At 32.4% G+C, this 15,396-nt stretch overlaps 1 protein-coding gene across 1 annotated transcript; it reads left to right on the forward strand.

Moving 5' to 3' along the window:
- Positions 1 to 9,942: 9,942 nt before the first annotated feature.
- On the forward strand, positions 9,943 to 14,202 carry LOC146951865 (sugar transporter ERD6-like 6). The gene is made up of 17 exons (XM_085755988.1): positions 9,943 to 10,252; positions 10,335 to 10,397; positions 10,764 to 10,853; positions 10,960 to 11,019; positions 11,249 to 11,314; positions 11,402 to 11,467; positions 11,579 to 11,654; positions 11,778 to 11,842; positions 11,928 to 12,020; positions 12,151 to 12,231; positions 12,350 to 12,434; positions 12,940 to 13,049; positions 13,131 to 13,190; positions 13,280 to 13,348; positions 13,442 to 13,501; positions 13,731 to 13,845; positions 13,929 to 14,202. The coding sequence occupies exons 1-17, from the start codon at positions 10,055 to 10,057 to the stop codon at positions 14,039 to 14,041; spliced, it is 1,470 nt and encodes a 489-aa protein (XP_085612114.1). The 5' UTR covers positions 9,943 to 10,054; the 3' UTR covers positions 14,042 to 14,202.
- Positions 14,203 to 15,396: the final 1,194 nt, after the last annotated feature.

Genomic DNA, 15,396 nt, shown 5'->3' on the forward strand with positions numbered 1-15,396 from the left:
CTGCCTACCTGTCTGTATGGATGGGTAGACGCTGTGCAGGAGTAGTTGCTTTTGGTGAGTGCTTGGATAGCGGGAGCTTTCTCCGTTATCATTTGGAGTCGTAGGTTTAGGCTCTGATTAGGGTCGGTGTCTTTATGTTTTGTTGGATTTTGTTTCTTTTATTGTTGAAGTTGTCCATTTGATTAGGACTTGGAGGATTTATATGTTGATGTATTTTGACCATGGCATGTATATGTTGGAGTTATATGATTTGTATCCGCTGCGACTGTTGAGATATTTTATATATATATATGCATGTATGTTTGGATTTTGGATTTTGATGTTAGACGTAGCGTCTATTTCTTAAATATTTTCTATATTCGCGTGTTTTATCGCTTTAATAGAAATAGGGCGTTACAATCAACCCCACGGTAGGTGGGCAAAATTAGAAGAGCTCTGCAGAAAGATCTCAACCTTCAAACAATCAGGCAAAATGATAGTGGCATATATCGGCTCTTCGCTCAAACACAGTTGCTACTATCTTGCATCTTCTTGTCACGAGGTTTACAGTTCTTCCTCAGTATGGGCGTCTTTTTACTTCGAAGTAAACCCTTACAGTCAACCACCTGATGATGATGATGATGCTGTGCCTAAATCTTCAATGATTGACATTGATCATAGCTCTCTCATCGAAATTGTATATCTTACAATAGGTAAATACAAATGCATGACTGATGGGCACATTGAGGCACTGTCCCGTTTGCATGACAGTTTCTATTCCCAATGGTTGGAAAAGGTATGTTCCTCTAGAGGAAAGTCATGAAATCAAACAATTCACGCAGGAACAATTTGTGGAGATTGAACGACTCCGGGATGGAGGGCTTTTAACACTGCTAGCAACATCCGACGTAGACAAAGAAGTCCTGGGTATTTTGAAATCCGCAAACAAAGGAGTACTTAATCTTGTCTCTGAAGAGAAGTATTCCAAGGTTCAAAGATCGACTCTTGGAATTCCAAGGGGGCAAGCCAAAATAGCAGTTGTAAGAGCTTCTGGTGAAATTAAAAATTGGGTAAAATATGCTTTTCGTCCCTGTAATTATAGGCCGTTTGAATTTTCGTCCCCGAGCTTACTAATCCTCCCATTTCGTCCCTGTAAATATTAATCATTTGAGATTTCATCCTAATTACAAAAATTTGCTGAGGTGGAGGGTAATTAGTGACGTGGCGTCTGTTTGATGGTTTTTTGTCTGGACACGTCATCAGATGGCTGGGGCAATGACATTTTTGCCCTTAAGTACCCATTGGCTTCTTTCAATCCAGATTCATGTTGCTGCAAATTTCTCTTCTTCTTACTCATCCAAATTCATGTGCATACCCCTTCCTCTTCTTCACCCATATGTTCCGTCGCAAATTCATGTTCATACCCCTTCCTCTTCTTCACCCATATGTTCCATCGCCGTCGTGTCAGGACAAGTCTTTATCTCTTCTTCCCCCATATGCCGCAAATTCATGAATTTAGAAATATACAGCATATGGCATATATCCAGAGAAGCAAATTTCTCTTCTTCTTACTCATCCTAATTACACTAATGATTCATGTTCCGTCGCCGTCGTCGATTAACCTCATCTCAAACTCATGTCATCGAAACCCCTTCCATCAACATCCATACAAATCGAACCCACCAGAAACGAACTCAAATTAGAGAGAAAACGAACACGACCCATAAAATCGAAAACGAACCAGAAGCAGCAAATATAACTTAAAGAGATAAAGACTCTGTTCGGTGGTGGTGACGGCGGTGCTAGTGGCGGTCGTGTTTGTAATTGCGTTCCTGTTGACAGTCGTGGTGATCCGATTTTCTTTTAACTAGACGCAGAGGTTCAACTTCACGGTGAGTTGAATTGATGGACGTTCTGAATAGTGACGATGTTGTTGATAATGGCTTCTGGTGGAATTGGAGAGGGAGGAAGAAAGAAGAAGAAAGGTCAATCCGATTGAATGTGAGGATTTTCTTTTATGGGTTTTGTGTTCTTGAAGGTTTTGTGTTCTTTTATGCAAAACTATTTGATTTTAATTGTTTTTTTGTTTTTTGAAAGAACCCATTTTGATGAAGAAAGAGAGAGAACACAAGGGTGTTGCAGACAATGGTGCTCAAATTTGTTCATGAATATGCTTTGTAAATACAAGGGAAAGAAGGAACTTTATTAATTGTTATCTTTTTTTTTTGCAACAGAGAACTTTTTATGCAATTAATCCTAAATCATGAATTTAAATTTTGTATGATACGATGGTGTTTTTATTTAGTTTCATGCTATTGTTTGTTTGATGAAAGTAGGGGAACATGGATTTGAAAGAGCAAAGAATATCTCAGGATAGGGAAGAAGAAAGGGAATGGATAATTAATGTCGAGTAAGAGATGGGGAAGAAGAGAGGGAAGAAGGAAGGGAAAACCAAGGGCATTTTGGTCTTTTTGCGTGTTTCAGAATTCATTAAGGGTAATTAGATGCCACATAGGCAATAAATCTTAATTAGGACCAAATTTAAAGTGATTAACTTTTACAGGGACAAAATGGGAGGATTAGTAAGCTCAGGGACGAAAATTCAAACGGCCTATAATTACAGGGACGAAAAGCATATTTTACCCTTAAAAATTTCTTTGAAAACTTTCCTTCTAACATAAGCAACTCTGAACAAATAACTAAGGACATTTTTAGAAAGCAGATGCATTTTATCCAGGATTCTAAACAGTTCAAGGCACTGATTATTAGGATGGATATTTTTGGTGGATGTGCGTTAGCTTCTGATTTTTTGTGCAGGGAGGTTGAAATAATCTCAAAGTCTATTCCTGTGGTAGTTTCCATCATAGACGCCCTTAGTGGAGGATACTACATTTCTCTGGGTAGTTGTACACTAATCCTTTATTATAAAAGTTAGACTTGGTTGGCAAACATGTTGCCCTAATTTGCCCTAATCCCAAGCATTTTTCCCTCCTAAACATGCTAATCTAATCTCACCCGTTGATTCGATCTCTATTCTCAAACTCCTCATTTTTTTTCTTCATATAACTTAGTTAATGCTAATTGAAAACGAATAACACACTTTTAATGCAATTGATAACGAATAACACACTTTTAATGGCAATTGAAAACGTAGTTAATGCCGCTAATCTAATCTCACCCGTTGATTCGATCTCTATTCTCAAACTCCTCATTTTCTCTCATACAACTTAGTTAATGCTAATTGAAAACGAATAACACACTTTTAATGCAATTGAAAACGAATAACACACATTTAATGCAATTGATAACGAATAACACACTTTTAATGGCAATTGAAAACGTAGTTAATGCCGCTAATCTAATCTCAACCGTTGATTCGATCTCTATTCTCAAACTCCTCATTTTATCTCATATAACTTAGTTAATGCTAATTGAAAACGAATAACACACTTTTAATGCAATTGAAAACGAGTAACACACTTTTAATGACAATTGAAAACGTAGTTAATGCCGTTGATCTAATCTCACCTGTTGAATCGATCTATATTCTCAAACTCCTCATTTTTTCTCATATAACTTAGTTAATGCTAATTGAAAACGAATAACACACTTTTAATGCAATTGAAAACGACTAACACACTTTTAATGGCAATTGAAAACGTAGTTAATGCCGCTTATCTAATCTCACCTGTTGATTCGATCTATATTCTCAAACTTCTCATTTTTTCTCATATAACTTTGTTAATGCTAATTGAAAACGAATAACACAATTTTAATGTAATTGAAAACGAATAACACACTTTTAATGCAATTGAAAACGAATAACACACTTTTAATGGCAATTGAAAACGTAGTTAATGCCGCTAATCTAATATCACCCGTTGATTCGATCTCTATTCTCAAACTCCTCATTTTATCACATATAAATTAGTTAATGCTAATTGAAAACGAATAACACACTTTTAATGGCAATTGAAAACGTAGTTAATGCCGCTGATCTAATCTCACCCGTTGATTCGATCTCTATACTCAAACTCCTCATTTTCTCTCATTTAACTTAGTTAATGCTAATTGAAAACGAATAACACACTTTTAATGCAATTGAAAACGAAAAACACACTTTTAATGGTAATTGAAAACGTAGTTAATGCCGCTAATCTAATCTCACCTGTTGATTCGATCTATATTCTCAAACTCCTCATTTTCTCTCATATAACTTAGTTAATGCTAATTGAAAACGAATAACACACTTTTAATGACAATTGAAAACGTAGTTCATGTCGCTAATCTATTCTCACCCGTTGATTCGATCTTTATTCTCAAACTCCTCATTTTCTCTCATATAACTTAGTTAATGCTAATTGAAAACGAATAACACACTTTTAATGAAATTGAAAACGAATAACACACTTTTAATGGCAATTGAAAACGTAGTTAATGCCGCTAATCTAATCTCACCCGTTGATTCGATCTCTATTCTCAAACTCCTCATTTTATCTCATATAACTTAGTTAATGCTAATTGAAAACGAATAACACACTTTTAATGCAATTGAAAACGAATAACACACTTTTAATGGCAATTGAAAACGTAGTTAATGCCGCTAATCTAATCTCACCCGTTGATTCGATCTCTATTCTCAAACTCCTCATTTTCTCTCATATAACTTAGTTAATGCTAATTGAAAACAAAATAACACACTTTTAATGCAATTGAAAATGAAAAACACACTTTTAATGGCAATTGAAAACGTAGTTAATGCCGCTAATCTATCTCACCTGTTGATTCGATCTCTATTCTCAAACTCCTCATTTTCTTTCATATAACTTAGTTAATGCTAATTGAAAACGAATAACACACTTTTAATGCAATTGAAAATGAATAACACACTTTTAATGACAATTGAAAACGTAGTTAATGCCAATTCGATTAACAACCCCCTACAAACTTTTAAACCATATCCTCTCCTCATGTTAACTTGAGAAACTTTCAATATTAACGATTGCATACTAATTATCCTCTCCTACCATCATATTTACATCAAAACAGTTTAGACTTAACAATGGAAAGTGATGCACTAACTCTCTTAGCATTGTACTGCTTGAAGGGTACAATGTTTCATCTTCTTTCTTGATCTCTTATGTGTTGTTTCGTTTATATTTTTCAGCTTGCGCTAATTTTTTTGAATCTTTGATCTTTTTCAGCTCCATTAGGTCCAAATCCTATAACGGATTTGGACAAGTTTGTTAACAGATTGCGAGTTCAATATAGAACTCTTCGACTTGAGTTCCATGTAACAGATGTGAGTGCAAGACTACTAATACTGTGTTTTTATAAATGTAAACAATTCAAATTAAAAGTTCATTTGATCATTTTTGTCGCTTACAAATTTCGGATATATATGTTTTCCAGGGTTCACTTATGTTGCCAAAAACATTTGTCTCTGATTTTGGTGCATCGCTAGGTGATTACACAACTTTTATCGACCCTAACAACAACCAGTTTGAGGTTATGGTTGAAAGGATACGTGATAGCGTGTTTTTAACTTCTACGTGGTATGGCTCGTGCGGTAGCACAGGTCAATAGTCTAGTAGCAGAGGAAATGTCGCTGGTTGGCTCAATTGGAGTCATCCGCGACTTCCAAAACCGTTCAAAAGTCTACAGTTATTTTCATTTGATCAAAACACTTTTTATAAAAGGAAAATTTGTTGGTCTGGAAACTATTGACCACCGGGCTTTGAAGCCTGATGAACTTGATGAATTAAAGAAGAAATCCAGGGTTACTTATAACCTTTACATGGCGAGAGTTGCAAGCTCCAAATCTATCAATGTTAAACAAGTGGAGGAGCATTTAGTAGAACTCAGAGTTTTCATTGGAAAGGAAGCTCTGATGAATGGGCTAATCGACGATGTGGGGGGATTTGACCGGGCTATTGCGGTCGCCAAGTTTAAGGCCGACATAGCTCATGAGACTATAGTTGATATTATAGAGGTAGAAGTTTAATTGTGCTAAATTTGGTGGTGATGAAGTGTAGGAGTAACTACAATAGAATAATTTTCATTATTATAGGCAGGAATTTAATAGGAATTTTAGCGCATAGTTTAAGTGTAGATTCAACCTCATGATGTCCATCATTATTAAACTGTTTTGTGATAAACAAACAGTTGTTAGGTTTATATTAGCGCATAGTTTAAGTGTAGATTCAGCTTCATGATCTGTATTTAAAATCTATCAACTACTCCCTCCGGTCCTATTTATAAGAGAAAATTAGGTCAACAAAAGTTGATGTATTTGGACTGAATTTTTAACTAGATAAATCAACTTTTGTTGACCCAAATTTCTCTTATAAATAGGACCGGAGGGAGTATTATTATTACAGACTTAATTTGTCAAAAAAATAAATAAATAAATAAATAAATAAAATCTAATGCTATTCACACTGATACAAAAATATATCTAAAGCCATTCACATGTTATTTTTTTATTTTTTTTGTCAAGATGTGTTATTCACATGTTATTTTATTTAGTAGGAATATGACGATTCACATGCTATTTTTTTAGTATGATTTTTTTTAGTAAGATGATTTGCGTGTTATTAATTATATTTAACCTTGGATGTACAGTATTTTATTTTTGACAAAAACAATAGTATATTGTTATCATCATTATTATTTATTTTGTGAAAAACATATTATTTTTTATTTGTTGGTCAAGTAAAAAAAATGTTACTATTTATTGAATATACATATTTTTTGAATATACACTCGTTAACATTTACGGTGAGATTTATCCTGGGAAAGGCTAGTTGCTTCCCATCATGGGAAAGTTGCCTTTTCACCATCAGATCATAAGAGGAGCATAGTTTTATGGTAGACTGCCAACACTAGATTTTTTTTTCTGTAAGTTCATCATATTCATCTTGTTCACATAGCCCAGAAAGAAAAAAAACAACTGCATTGTCTTCTCAAACCCAAAATTTTTCGAGCATACAATCTTGCATACTGTCCCAAAATCAAATCAGATTTAACCCATTTTCCTTAATTCTAATAAGCTTCAAGCTATTTTTAGGGAAGCTTAGGCAATCTCTGTGTTATTGATTTTTAGGTTTTAGAGAAATTTGGTACTGAGGAATCGGATTTTCTTGAGAAATTGATATGGAAGCTTCAATATTTAATTAAAAATATTCTTGAATTGCCAAAAACAAAAGGGGGCCAAATCACAAACAAAATTAGTTATTATTCTCCACAAATCAATGGAGTTAAAAATGAAATATTTTTAAGTTTTTAATGTTCAGTAGAATTTTGTAAGGTAAACTATGAACATTTATGATTTTGCCCATTTTTTCAGATTGTAGGGAATTGGATTGGGAACATATAGAAACCATATGAATTTGGGATAGAAGTGGTTTTGCAAGCAAATGAACGTGTAGTTTATTTTGTGTTTGAGAATTGAAAAATTGGGAAAATAGAATAATTGAGAATAATAGATTTTGAAGTACAACCATGGAGAAAAATGAATCAATATGAATGGGTTAAAACAAAGACTTGGGTTCTTACTCCCAGATGCATGCGTGAGAGAGAGTGTGAATAGTGATGGAGAATAGAGTAGAAAAAATTCAATGTTGGCAGTCTACCATAAAACTATGCTCCTCTTATGATCTGATGCTGATAAAGCAACTTTCCCATGATGGGAAGCAACTAACCTTTCCCAGGCTAAATCTCACCAACATTTACCATCAAACAATACATACTAAATTAATCTCAAATCCATTAATTAAACAGCAATATCACATGTTGAATTGACCTAGCCCAACTAACAGATCAACAAGAAAGAAGATGGGATGCAAATGGGTCCATTATTTTAATTTCTTTTTATGAGAAAATGGGACCATGTGTTAATCATAATAATAGTTTTATTTTGACTCAACTAATCTTAATAATAATAGTAGTTGTGGGAGGCAAATAATATCAAGATTCAAGAGTAGTAGTAGCCAAATTTGTCATTTCATTGACTTGACTAATTACTACTCCCTCCGTCCCTCAATAGATGACCTAGTTGACTTCGACACACGTACCAATGCATATGTTTTATCTTTGATATCTTCAATTCTCTACTAAAAAAAATTATGAAAATTTAATATTTTAAAAATATTCATCGAGACGAATCCAACAACATCTTACATGATATTATTTATCTTTGTGAATTAGTAGAAAAATGTGGTCAAAGTATGTCAAGTCAATAATGTATATTGTCAACTAGATTGAGGGACGGAGGGAGTAATAAGAATAACAGACAAAGTTTTGCTTATAAAAAAGTAGAAGGTAATAAAATCAAGTGATGCTAACAAATGTCCTAAGGATACTTGTTAAGGATTCAAATAACTATGGAAACAATTGCTAAATTTTATGTTGAAAAAATTGCTTTTTATTATTTCAATAGCTTGAAATACACAATTTTTAAGATAAAGTTTCAACTTTGAACTTCTTAACAAGTGTCCTAAAGATATTTGTTAGCATTTCCCTAAAATCAATGTAAAACTATAGACATATTCAGTTCAGGTGTTACCCAAACTTTGAAAGATCAACATTTTATAGACAAATTAGCTCTTGATGTACGTGAAATCAATGTAAATGAACGCCATATTCAGTTTAGGTGTTACACCAACACCATAGCTTTTAACCGTAGAAGTTTATCTCTCAAAAAAAAAAAAAAACCGTAAAAGCTTATGTATTGACTATTTTAACAAACATCTTACAATTTTAGTGATGCTTTGCCAATGCATAAAATTTAATGGTTACGATAAAACTAATGAAAATTTAAAATATTTATTAGTATGTAAAAACAAATATTTAGAATATTTAAGGCTCCGTTCGACAAAACAAAATTCTAAACTTATAATGAATGGCTTATGACTTATATGTAACATTTTTTTCTCATGAGTCTATAATTTTTTTTACTATCCTTAAAAAAAAAAGAAAATTTACTAGTTTTGTAGTGTTTTTTAATAAGCTACTTCAAATAGGGTTCAAACTTATAGCTTATCATTTCCCCCTTCTGTTTTACCCTTGATATCTCATTGAAAAAAAATAACAATTTTAAAAATATTTTTGTGTCATTTCATATTAACCACCAGTCAATTGAACCGCTAATTTTACGAATATTACACATTCAATCAGTTAGTTTATCCTGTATTAGCTATAAACTCATCTACTATGAGTTAGTTTATCGGTTATCCAATTTTTCTTTACCAAATAGAGGTTAATTTCAATTATTCACATCACATTTGGTTGGTCAAACGGGTCATTAAGAAAAAGTGAATAAAGAAAATTAAATCTAAATTTGAAAGTATTTTTTGGGACCTTTTTTGGGTTAAGGATACTTTTTTGAAATTTGGATAAGTTTTATATTTTTTTTCTTTTCAAATTTGGATAAGTTTTTTATTGACCATCCTAACATTATTTTTACAACAAAAACCTAATACTAAATATTCTTAATATATTACATATTTCTTTCTTTTAACACTTTTTTATTAAGTAGGACAGAGGGAGTAATATTGAAAATAACAACAACAAATCATTGTGTAAAATATTTTTATACATAAGTTGAATAAAAATTAAGTTCTAAGTAAAAAAAGAAAACTTTAATACATGCTGACTTCTTTTTACTTGTAATATCTATGTCTATTTATAAGTGTATTCATTTAAGGAAATTGCTCTATGAATAATCAGAAAATGGATAACGATGAACAAATATGATATGTGTAGCCACGTTAAGTAAGCATATCTTTTTTTGATCAAGTAAGCATATCTAAGTATATATATTTATACAAATTGTATTAATATTTTTTTGTACTTTTCTTATAAGCAATAGCTGTAATATATCCAATAAGACGTGCTTTTTTTGAATATTATTATTAAAACATTAAGACCAAACCATATAATAAGCATATCGTATGATATTACATGTCACACACTTTCTCTCTCCCTCTCCCTCTCTCTCTCTGGTTGTCTTCATAATTTGTGTTAACAAGCTATCATAGATAGAAGAAAATTCTAAGGTAGCTAGGAATCAAGCATGAGTAGTTTGAGGCAAGAGAATGAAGAAGGAAGGGATCTTAAGAAGCCATTTCTACACACAGGAAGTTGGTTCAAAATCAATGAAAGAAGACAATCAAGTTTGTTTGGGTCAACTAAAGCCATTCGTGACTCTTCCATCTCTGTCATTGCTTGTGTTCTCATTGTTGCTTTAGGCCCTATTCAGTTTGGTTTTACAGTAAGAATCTAATATATCTTGTTTTCATTATTATATGTATGTATGTATGTATGTATGTATGAATTATGATCATTTATTGCAGGCAGGATATACATCACCTACACAATCAGCTATCATCACTGATCTTGGCCTCTCAGTTTCTGAGGTATGACAATTATATATGATGGTCATAAATGAGAAAAGTGATGAGTTAGTTTAACCATCACAAATGATTTTGTTGACATTGTCAAAGATGATTTTATTAAAATTACATATGTTTTGGATGTTATCACCTAATATTGTTTTTGACTATACATATTGGTTTGAAAATTTTACACAAGGTTTGACTTTATACGACCAAAAGTAGATTTAACATTGGATTGGAATTTTTACACTAAATTTTACATTATATAAATTAATTGAACTAATGTTCTCACAATTACATGTCTAGTTGATATGATTCCATTTCCTTTATTTTCAATATTTTTTTCCATAGCCTCATTTGTTTTTATTATTATGTTTTATTGGTTAGTTCTCTTTGTTTGGTTCTTTGTCCAATGTGGGTGCTATGGTTGGAGCAATAGCTAGTGGTCAAATTGCTGAGTATATGGGGCGCAAAGGGGTAACCCGTTTTCTTCTTTTCTTGCATTACATTACATTGTATATAAATGACTTCATATTTTGATGGCCAAGACTAATTACAAAATTCATTGTATCTAAAATTGCAGTCTTTGATGATTGCATCCATTCCAAATATTATTGGTTGGTTGATGATTTCATTTGCAAATGTGAGTTTGGATCATTTTGATTTTTGCTCAATTTACTTAAGTTCTTGTTTTCCCGAGTTTGGTCTTCTTAATATGTTTTGCATCTTTACACGAGATGTCAACTCAACTCAGTGGTAAGAGTTTGACCTTGTAACCTCAAGGGACCGAGTTGAAATCCCTTGCGACGATGGTCGTAAAATGATTATTAGTGTTACTTCAATTAATAACATAACATATTTTGCATTTTCAGGATTCTTCTTTTCTCTATATGGGAAGGTTGTTGGAAGGATTTGGCGTCGGAATAATATCTTACACGGTAATTTCCAATTGTTTTCACTTTTGCTAGTGTGTGATCAAATTATATGAGAAGACAATAATTGAGTTTTCAAATTAATTCATATAGGTTCCCGTGTATATAGCCGAAATATCACCTCAAAACTTGAGGGGAAGTCTGGTTTCAGTTAACCAGGTTGGTAAATACCATCAATTATATTTATATTACTATTTCGATGCTACATTTTAATAAATTACCACTTCTTAGATTAGTGAGCTTTATTTTAAATTTTTGTTTTCTGCATAGCTTTCTGTCACCCTTGGAATTATGCTGGCTTATTTGCTAGGACTTTTTGTTCAATGGAGATTCCTTGCAATTTTAGGTAATAGCCTATAAAACTATACAATAAGATTTCATTATGTTATTTCAGCATTACTACATAAGGTTGACTTCAATGATATGTGAGAAAAGTTGCACTAAGCAACTTTATGTCCTACTCTTGCAGGAATTATACCCTGCACATTATTAATACCTGGTTTATTCTTCATTCCTGAGTCTCCAAGATGGCTAGTAAGCTTTGTTTATCAGTATTCTCAATTGTTATTGAATACTTAATGTAATGTGAAAAAAAGTTAACTTCATTTTATGAATACAGGCAAAAATGGGCATGACAGAAGAATTTGAAAATTCCTTGCAAGTGCTCAGAGGTTTCGAAACTGATATATCCGTTGAAGTTAATGAAATTAAGGTGATAATTAACATTCATTTTTTAATTGCATGTCCCCTGATATAGTCATATTTCATAATTAATGTCTATTTTTATTTTATTTTATACAATGTCTAAATTTTTGTTACCATTTAATGTGTATTTCATTCAGACTGCTGTTGCATCGTCAAATAGAAGAACTACCGTTCGATTTTCAGAACTCAAGCAAAGAAGATATTGGCTTCCTTTAATGGTATATTACTTTTATAGAAGCATTAGACTCAATCCATATGCAATATAAAGTAGGATTTTATAACAATGACCATAAGAGCCTAACTAGCTTAACTAACTTGGACTTATATACTCGGTAGATCGGAATTGGCCTGCTTGTTTTGCAACAGCTTTCTGGGATAAATGGTGTTCTTTTTTATTCCAGTACCATCTTTCAAAATGCTGGTATGTTATACTAATTTGTTATAACTATTCTCAAGTTATGTGATAGGAGCAATATTAGAGAAAAGTCCTTATAAATATTCATTGATTTGAATAAGCTTCTAGTGAGAGCTTCTCAATTAAAATCACTTTTAGGTTCTACACTCAGAAAAGTCCTTATAAGCTTATAAATTTTTTATGAAGAAACTAAATGAGAGAGCTTCTGAAAAAGTTTAGATTCATAAGCAAATTAAAACTTGTACTACAAGCTATTGATTAAGAAACTCAATAGTCATTAACTTCTAATGTTTCTTATTCCAAAAGGGCTTGCTAAGAAGTTTATAGGAACTCAATATACAATTTATATTCTGTCATAAACCATGTGTTAGAATTAGAAAATAAGATAAATCAAAATTTACTAAAAACAGATTGATGAAACCAACAATATTGCAAGGTATTATAACTTTAACTATCTGAAATATAGGACCAATTATGATTTATTCTTATAAATTCATTACTTATGAAACAGGAATTAGTTCGAGTGACGTAGCTACATTTGGAGTTGGTGCTGTTCAGGTTCTTGCCACCACTTTAACTTTGTGGTTGGCAGACAAATCCGGTCGCCGGCTCCTACTTATTGTGAGTCTTAACTTTTTCTATCATATTTAATTTCACATTACTATTTGTTCGGAAGAAAATAATCAAAATCTTCTATTGCAGGTTTCTTCATCAGCCATGACTTTAAGTCTTTTGGTCGTGTCAATCTCGTTCTACTTGAAGGTATCACGGGATTATATATCAGCAAATTCTTCTTTAGGTTTTTGGTTTTTTAGATGCATGATAATATATTGTGTTGAATTTGTTCTCAGGATTATTATATATCAGCAGATTCTTCTTTATACGGGATATTGAGCCTCTTATCGGTGGCCGGAGTTGTGGTATGTACATATACAAATGCAAATTCATTATACAAATGATATTTTTGGTAGGAAACATATATCTAATAATTATAAACTTCCAATTTCTTTCAGGTCATGGTTATTGCATTCTCTTTGGGAATGGGAGCTATGCCATGGATTATAATGTCTGAGGTACCGTATATGCTTCGATAATATTATGCATGACAGTATATTTTTTAAGAACCCCTCTTGTATATTATAATGTGCCAAGATATTGAAGTGTAATCGGACATCTGTATAAAATTTAGATTTGTTTATAATGTCGGTGTCCGGTTATTAAACTCAAAAGCTTCTCAATTGGAGCATAGATAGCTTGTGTTTCAAGTATGACAGTTGATGAGTTGAATATATTGCAAAACAGATTCTTCCGATTAACATCAAAGGCCTTGCCGGAAGTTTTGCAACACTTGCCAATTGGTTCTTTTCGTGGTTGATTACATTGACAGCAAATTTGCTCTTGGATTGGAGTTCTGGAGGTTAGTGTGCATTTTCTGAGTTACTTTTCTCTAAATATCTTTGTTATTTGTTGCTAACCAGAAGCTTCCTTTGTTCTTATCAGGAACCTTCACTATATATACAGTTGTATGTGCTTTCACAGTAGGATTTGTTGCTATTTGGGTCCCTGAAACAAAGGGAAAAACTCTTGAAGAAATCCAACAATTTTTCAGATGAAGTTTCCTTTTTAGCAGCACTTCAACTAGTGCTTGCTCTTGAATGCACCTTGAAAAATTTTCCTCATTGATTCAATTCTTTTTTATGTTCTTTTGGCTTGTTAAATATGAAAACCAAATAAGTATAGTTATTACATATCTTACTTTTTTTGTTATGGTTCATGGAAGAGTGTTGTTATTATAAATTTCAATTAGAGTAGTAATGGTTTCAGTTCAAGGCATTTCAAGTGGCACAAGAGGATCACATAAATAATAAGCATATTAATTTCATTATTTGTATATTTATATTTAAAAGCTAAAAAAACCTTAAGTCCCTTTTGAGAGTGATAAATCAAAGATAGATATTATAGATAAATTCTAACAAATTACGAGTTTGTTAAAATAACAACCCTTCATTTTTGTTTTTTTCATTTTACCCTTTAGTCATTTTAAAGGATTTAGATCCCTGAATGCGCTACTAGTGACCGCAACATAACCTAAAATTAGAATGCGTTTACCGAGACATGTCATGCAAGCAAAATATAAAATCCTATCGTGGCAGGTTTGTTGTGGATAATTTTCCCATACTGCTCAAAATTTGATATTTTATTTTTTGCCAAATACCATACACGGTCCTTTAAGTTAGATGTTTATATAAGCTAGTCAACGTTTTACAACTCGAGAGTTTATCTCAACTCGTTTTGCCTAGATAAACTCGACTCGTAAACCCGACTCGAGAACTCGTACGAGTTTACCTAAAATTAAAATTAAATAAAATTTATTAGTTACATGACATATGTAAACTAATATAATATTGTAAACACTACTACAATTTTGGCCTTTTATAGCGCAATTTTAATAGCGCTTTTGATAAAATGCTATTAAAAAGGCAACACAAAGATGTATTATAGCGCTTTTGTATGAGTGCTATAATAGGCTGCTCAAAACATGCGTTAGATAGCGTTTCTAAGCAAACGCTAATATTTGTGTTCGGTTCAATAGCGCTTTATGGGGAATGCTATTATTTAGCAACCCCTAAGTTAGCGATTTCCCCAAAACGCTATTCTAAGCTATAATAATAAAATAAAATAAAAAAACTGACACTTTTTATTCTAGCAGAAAAAAAAACTCTTCTCTCACCAAAAACCCACTTAGTCACAAAAACACTTCTCTCTCACTAAACTCTTTCACTCACCACCACCGTTTTCTCTTTCAAACTCTTCTCTCACCACCAGTATCGAACTCACTCTCTACCACCTCTCATTCACTAGTCACAACCACTCACCCAGAGGCCAGAAAGACCGCCGAACCTTATCTGGATTTTGAACCAACCACCGTCGAACCTACCTCCTCCTCACCCACCTCCGTCAAACTTAC

This window comes from Medicago sativa, chromosome 1, assembly GCF_051527215.1.
Source record: "Medicago sativa cultivar Bolivia chromosome 1, Bolivia_mono, whole genome shotgun sequence".
In the NCBI taxonomy this organism is placed as follows: domain Eukaryota; kingdom Viridiplantae; phylum Streptophyta; class Magnoliopsida; order Fabales; family Fabaceae; genus Medicago; species Medicago sativa.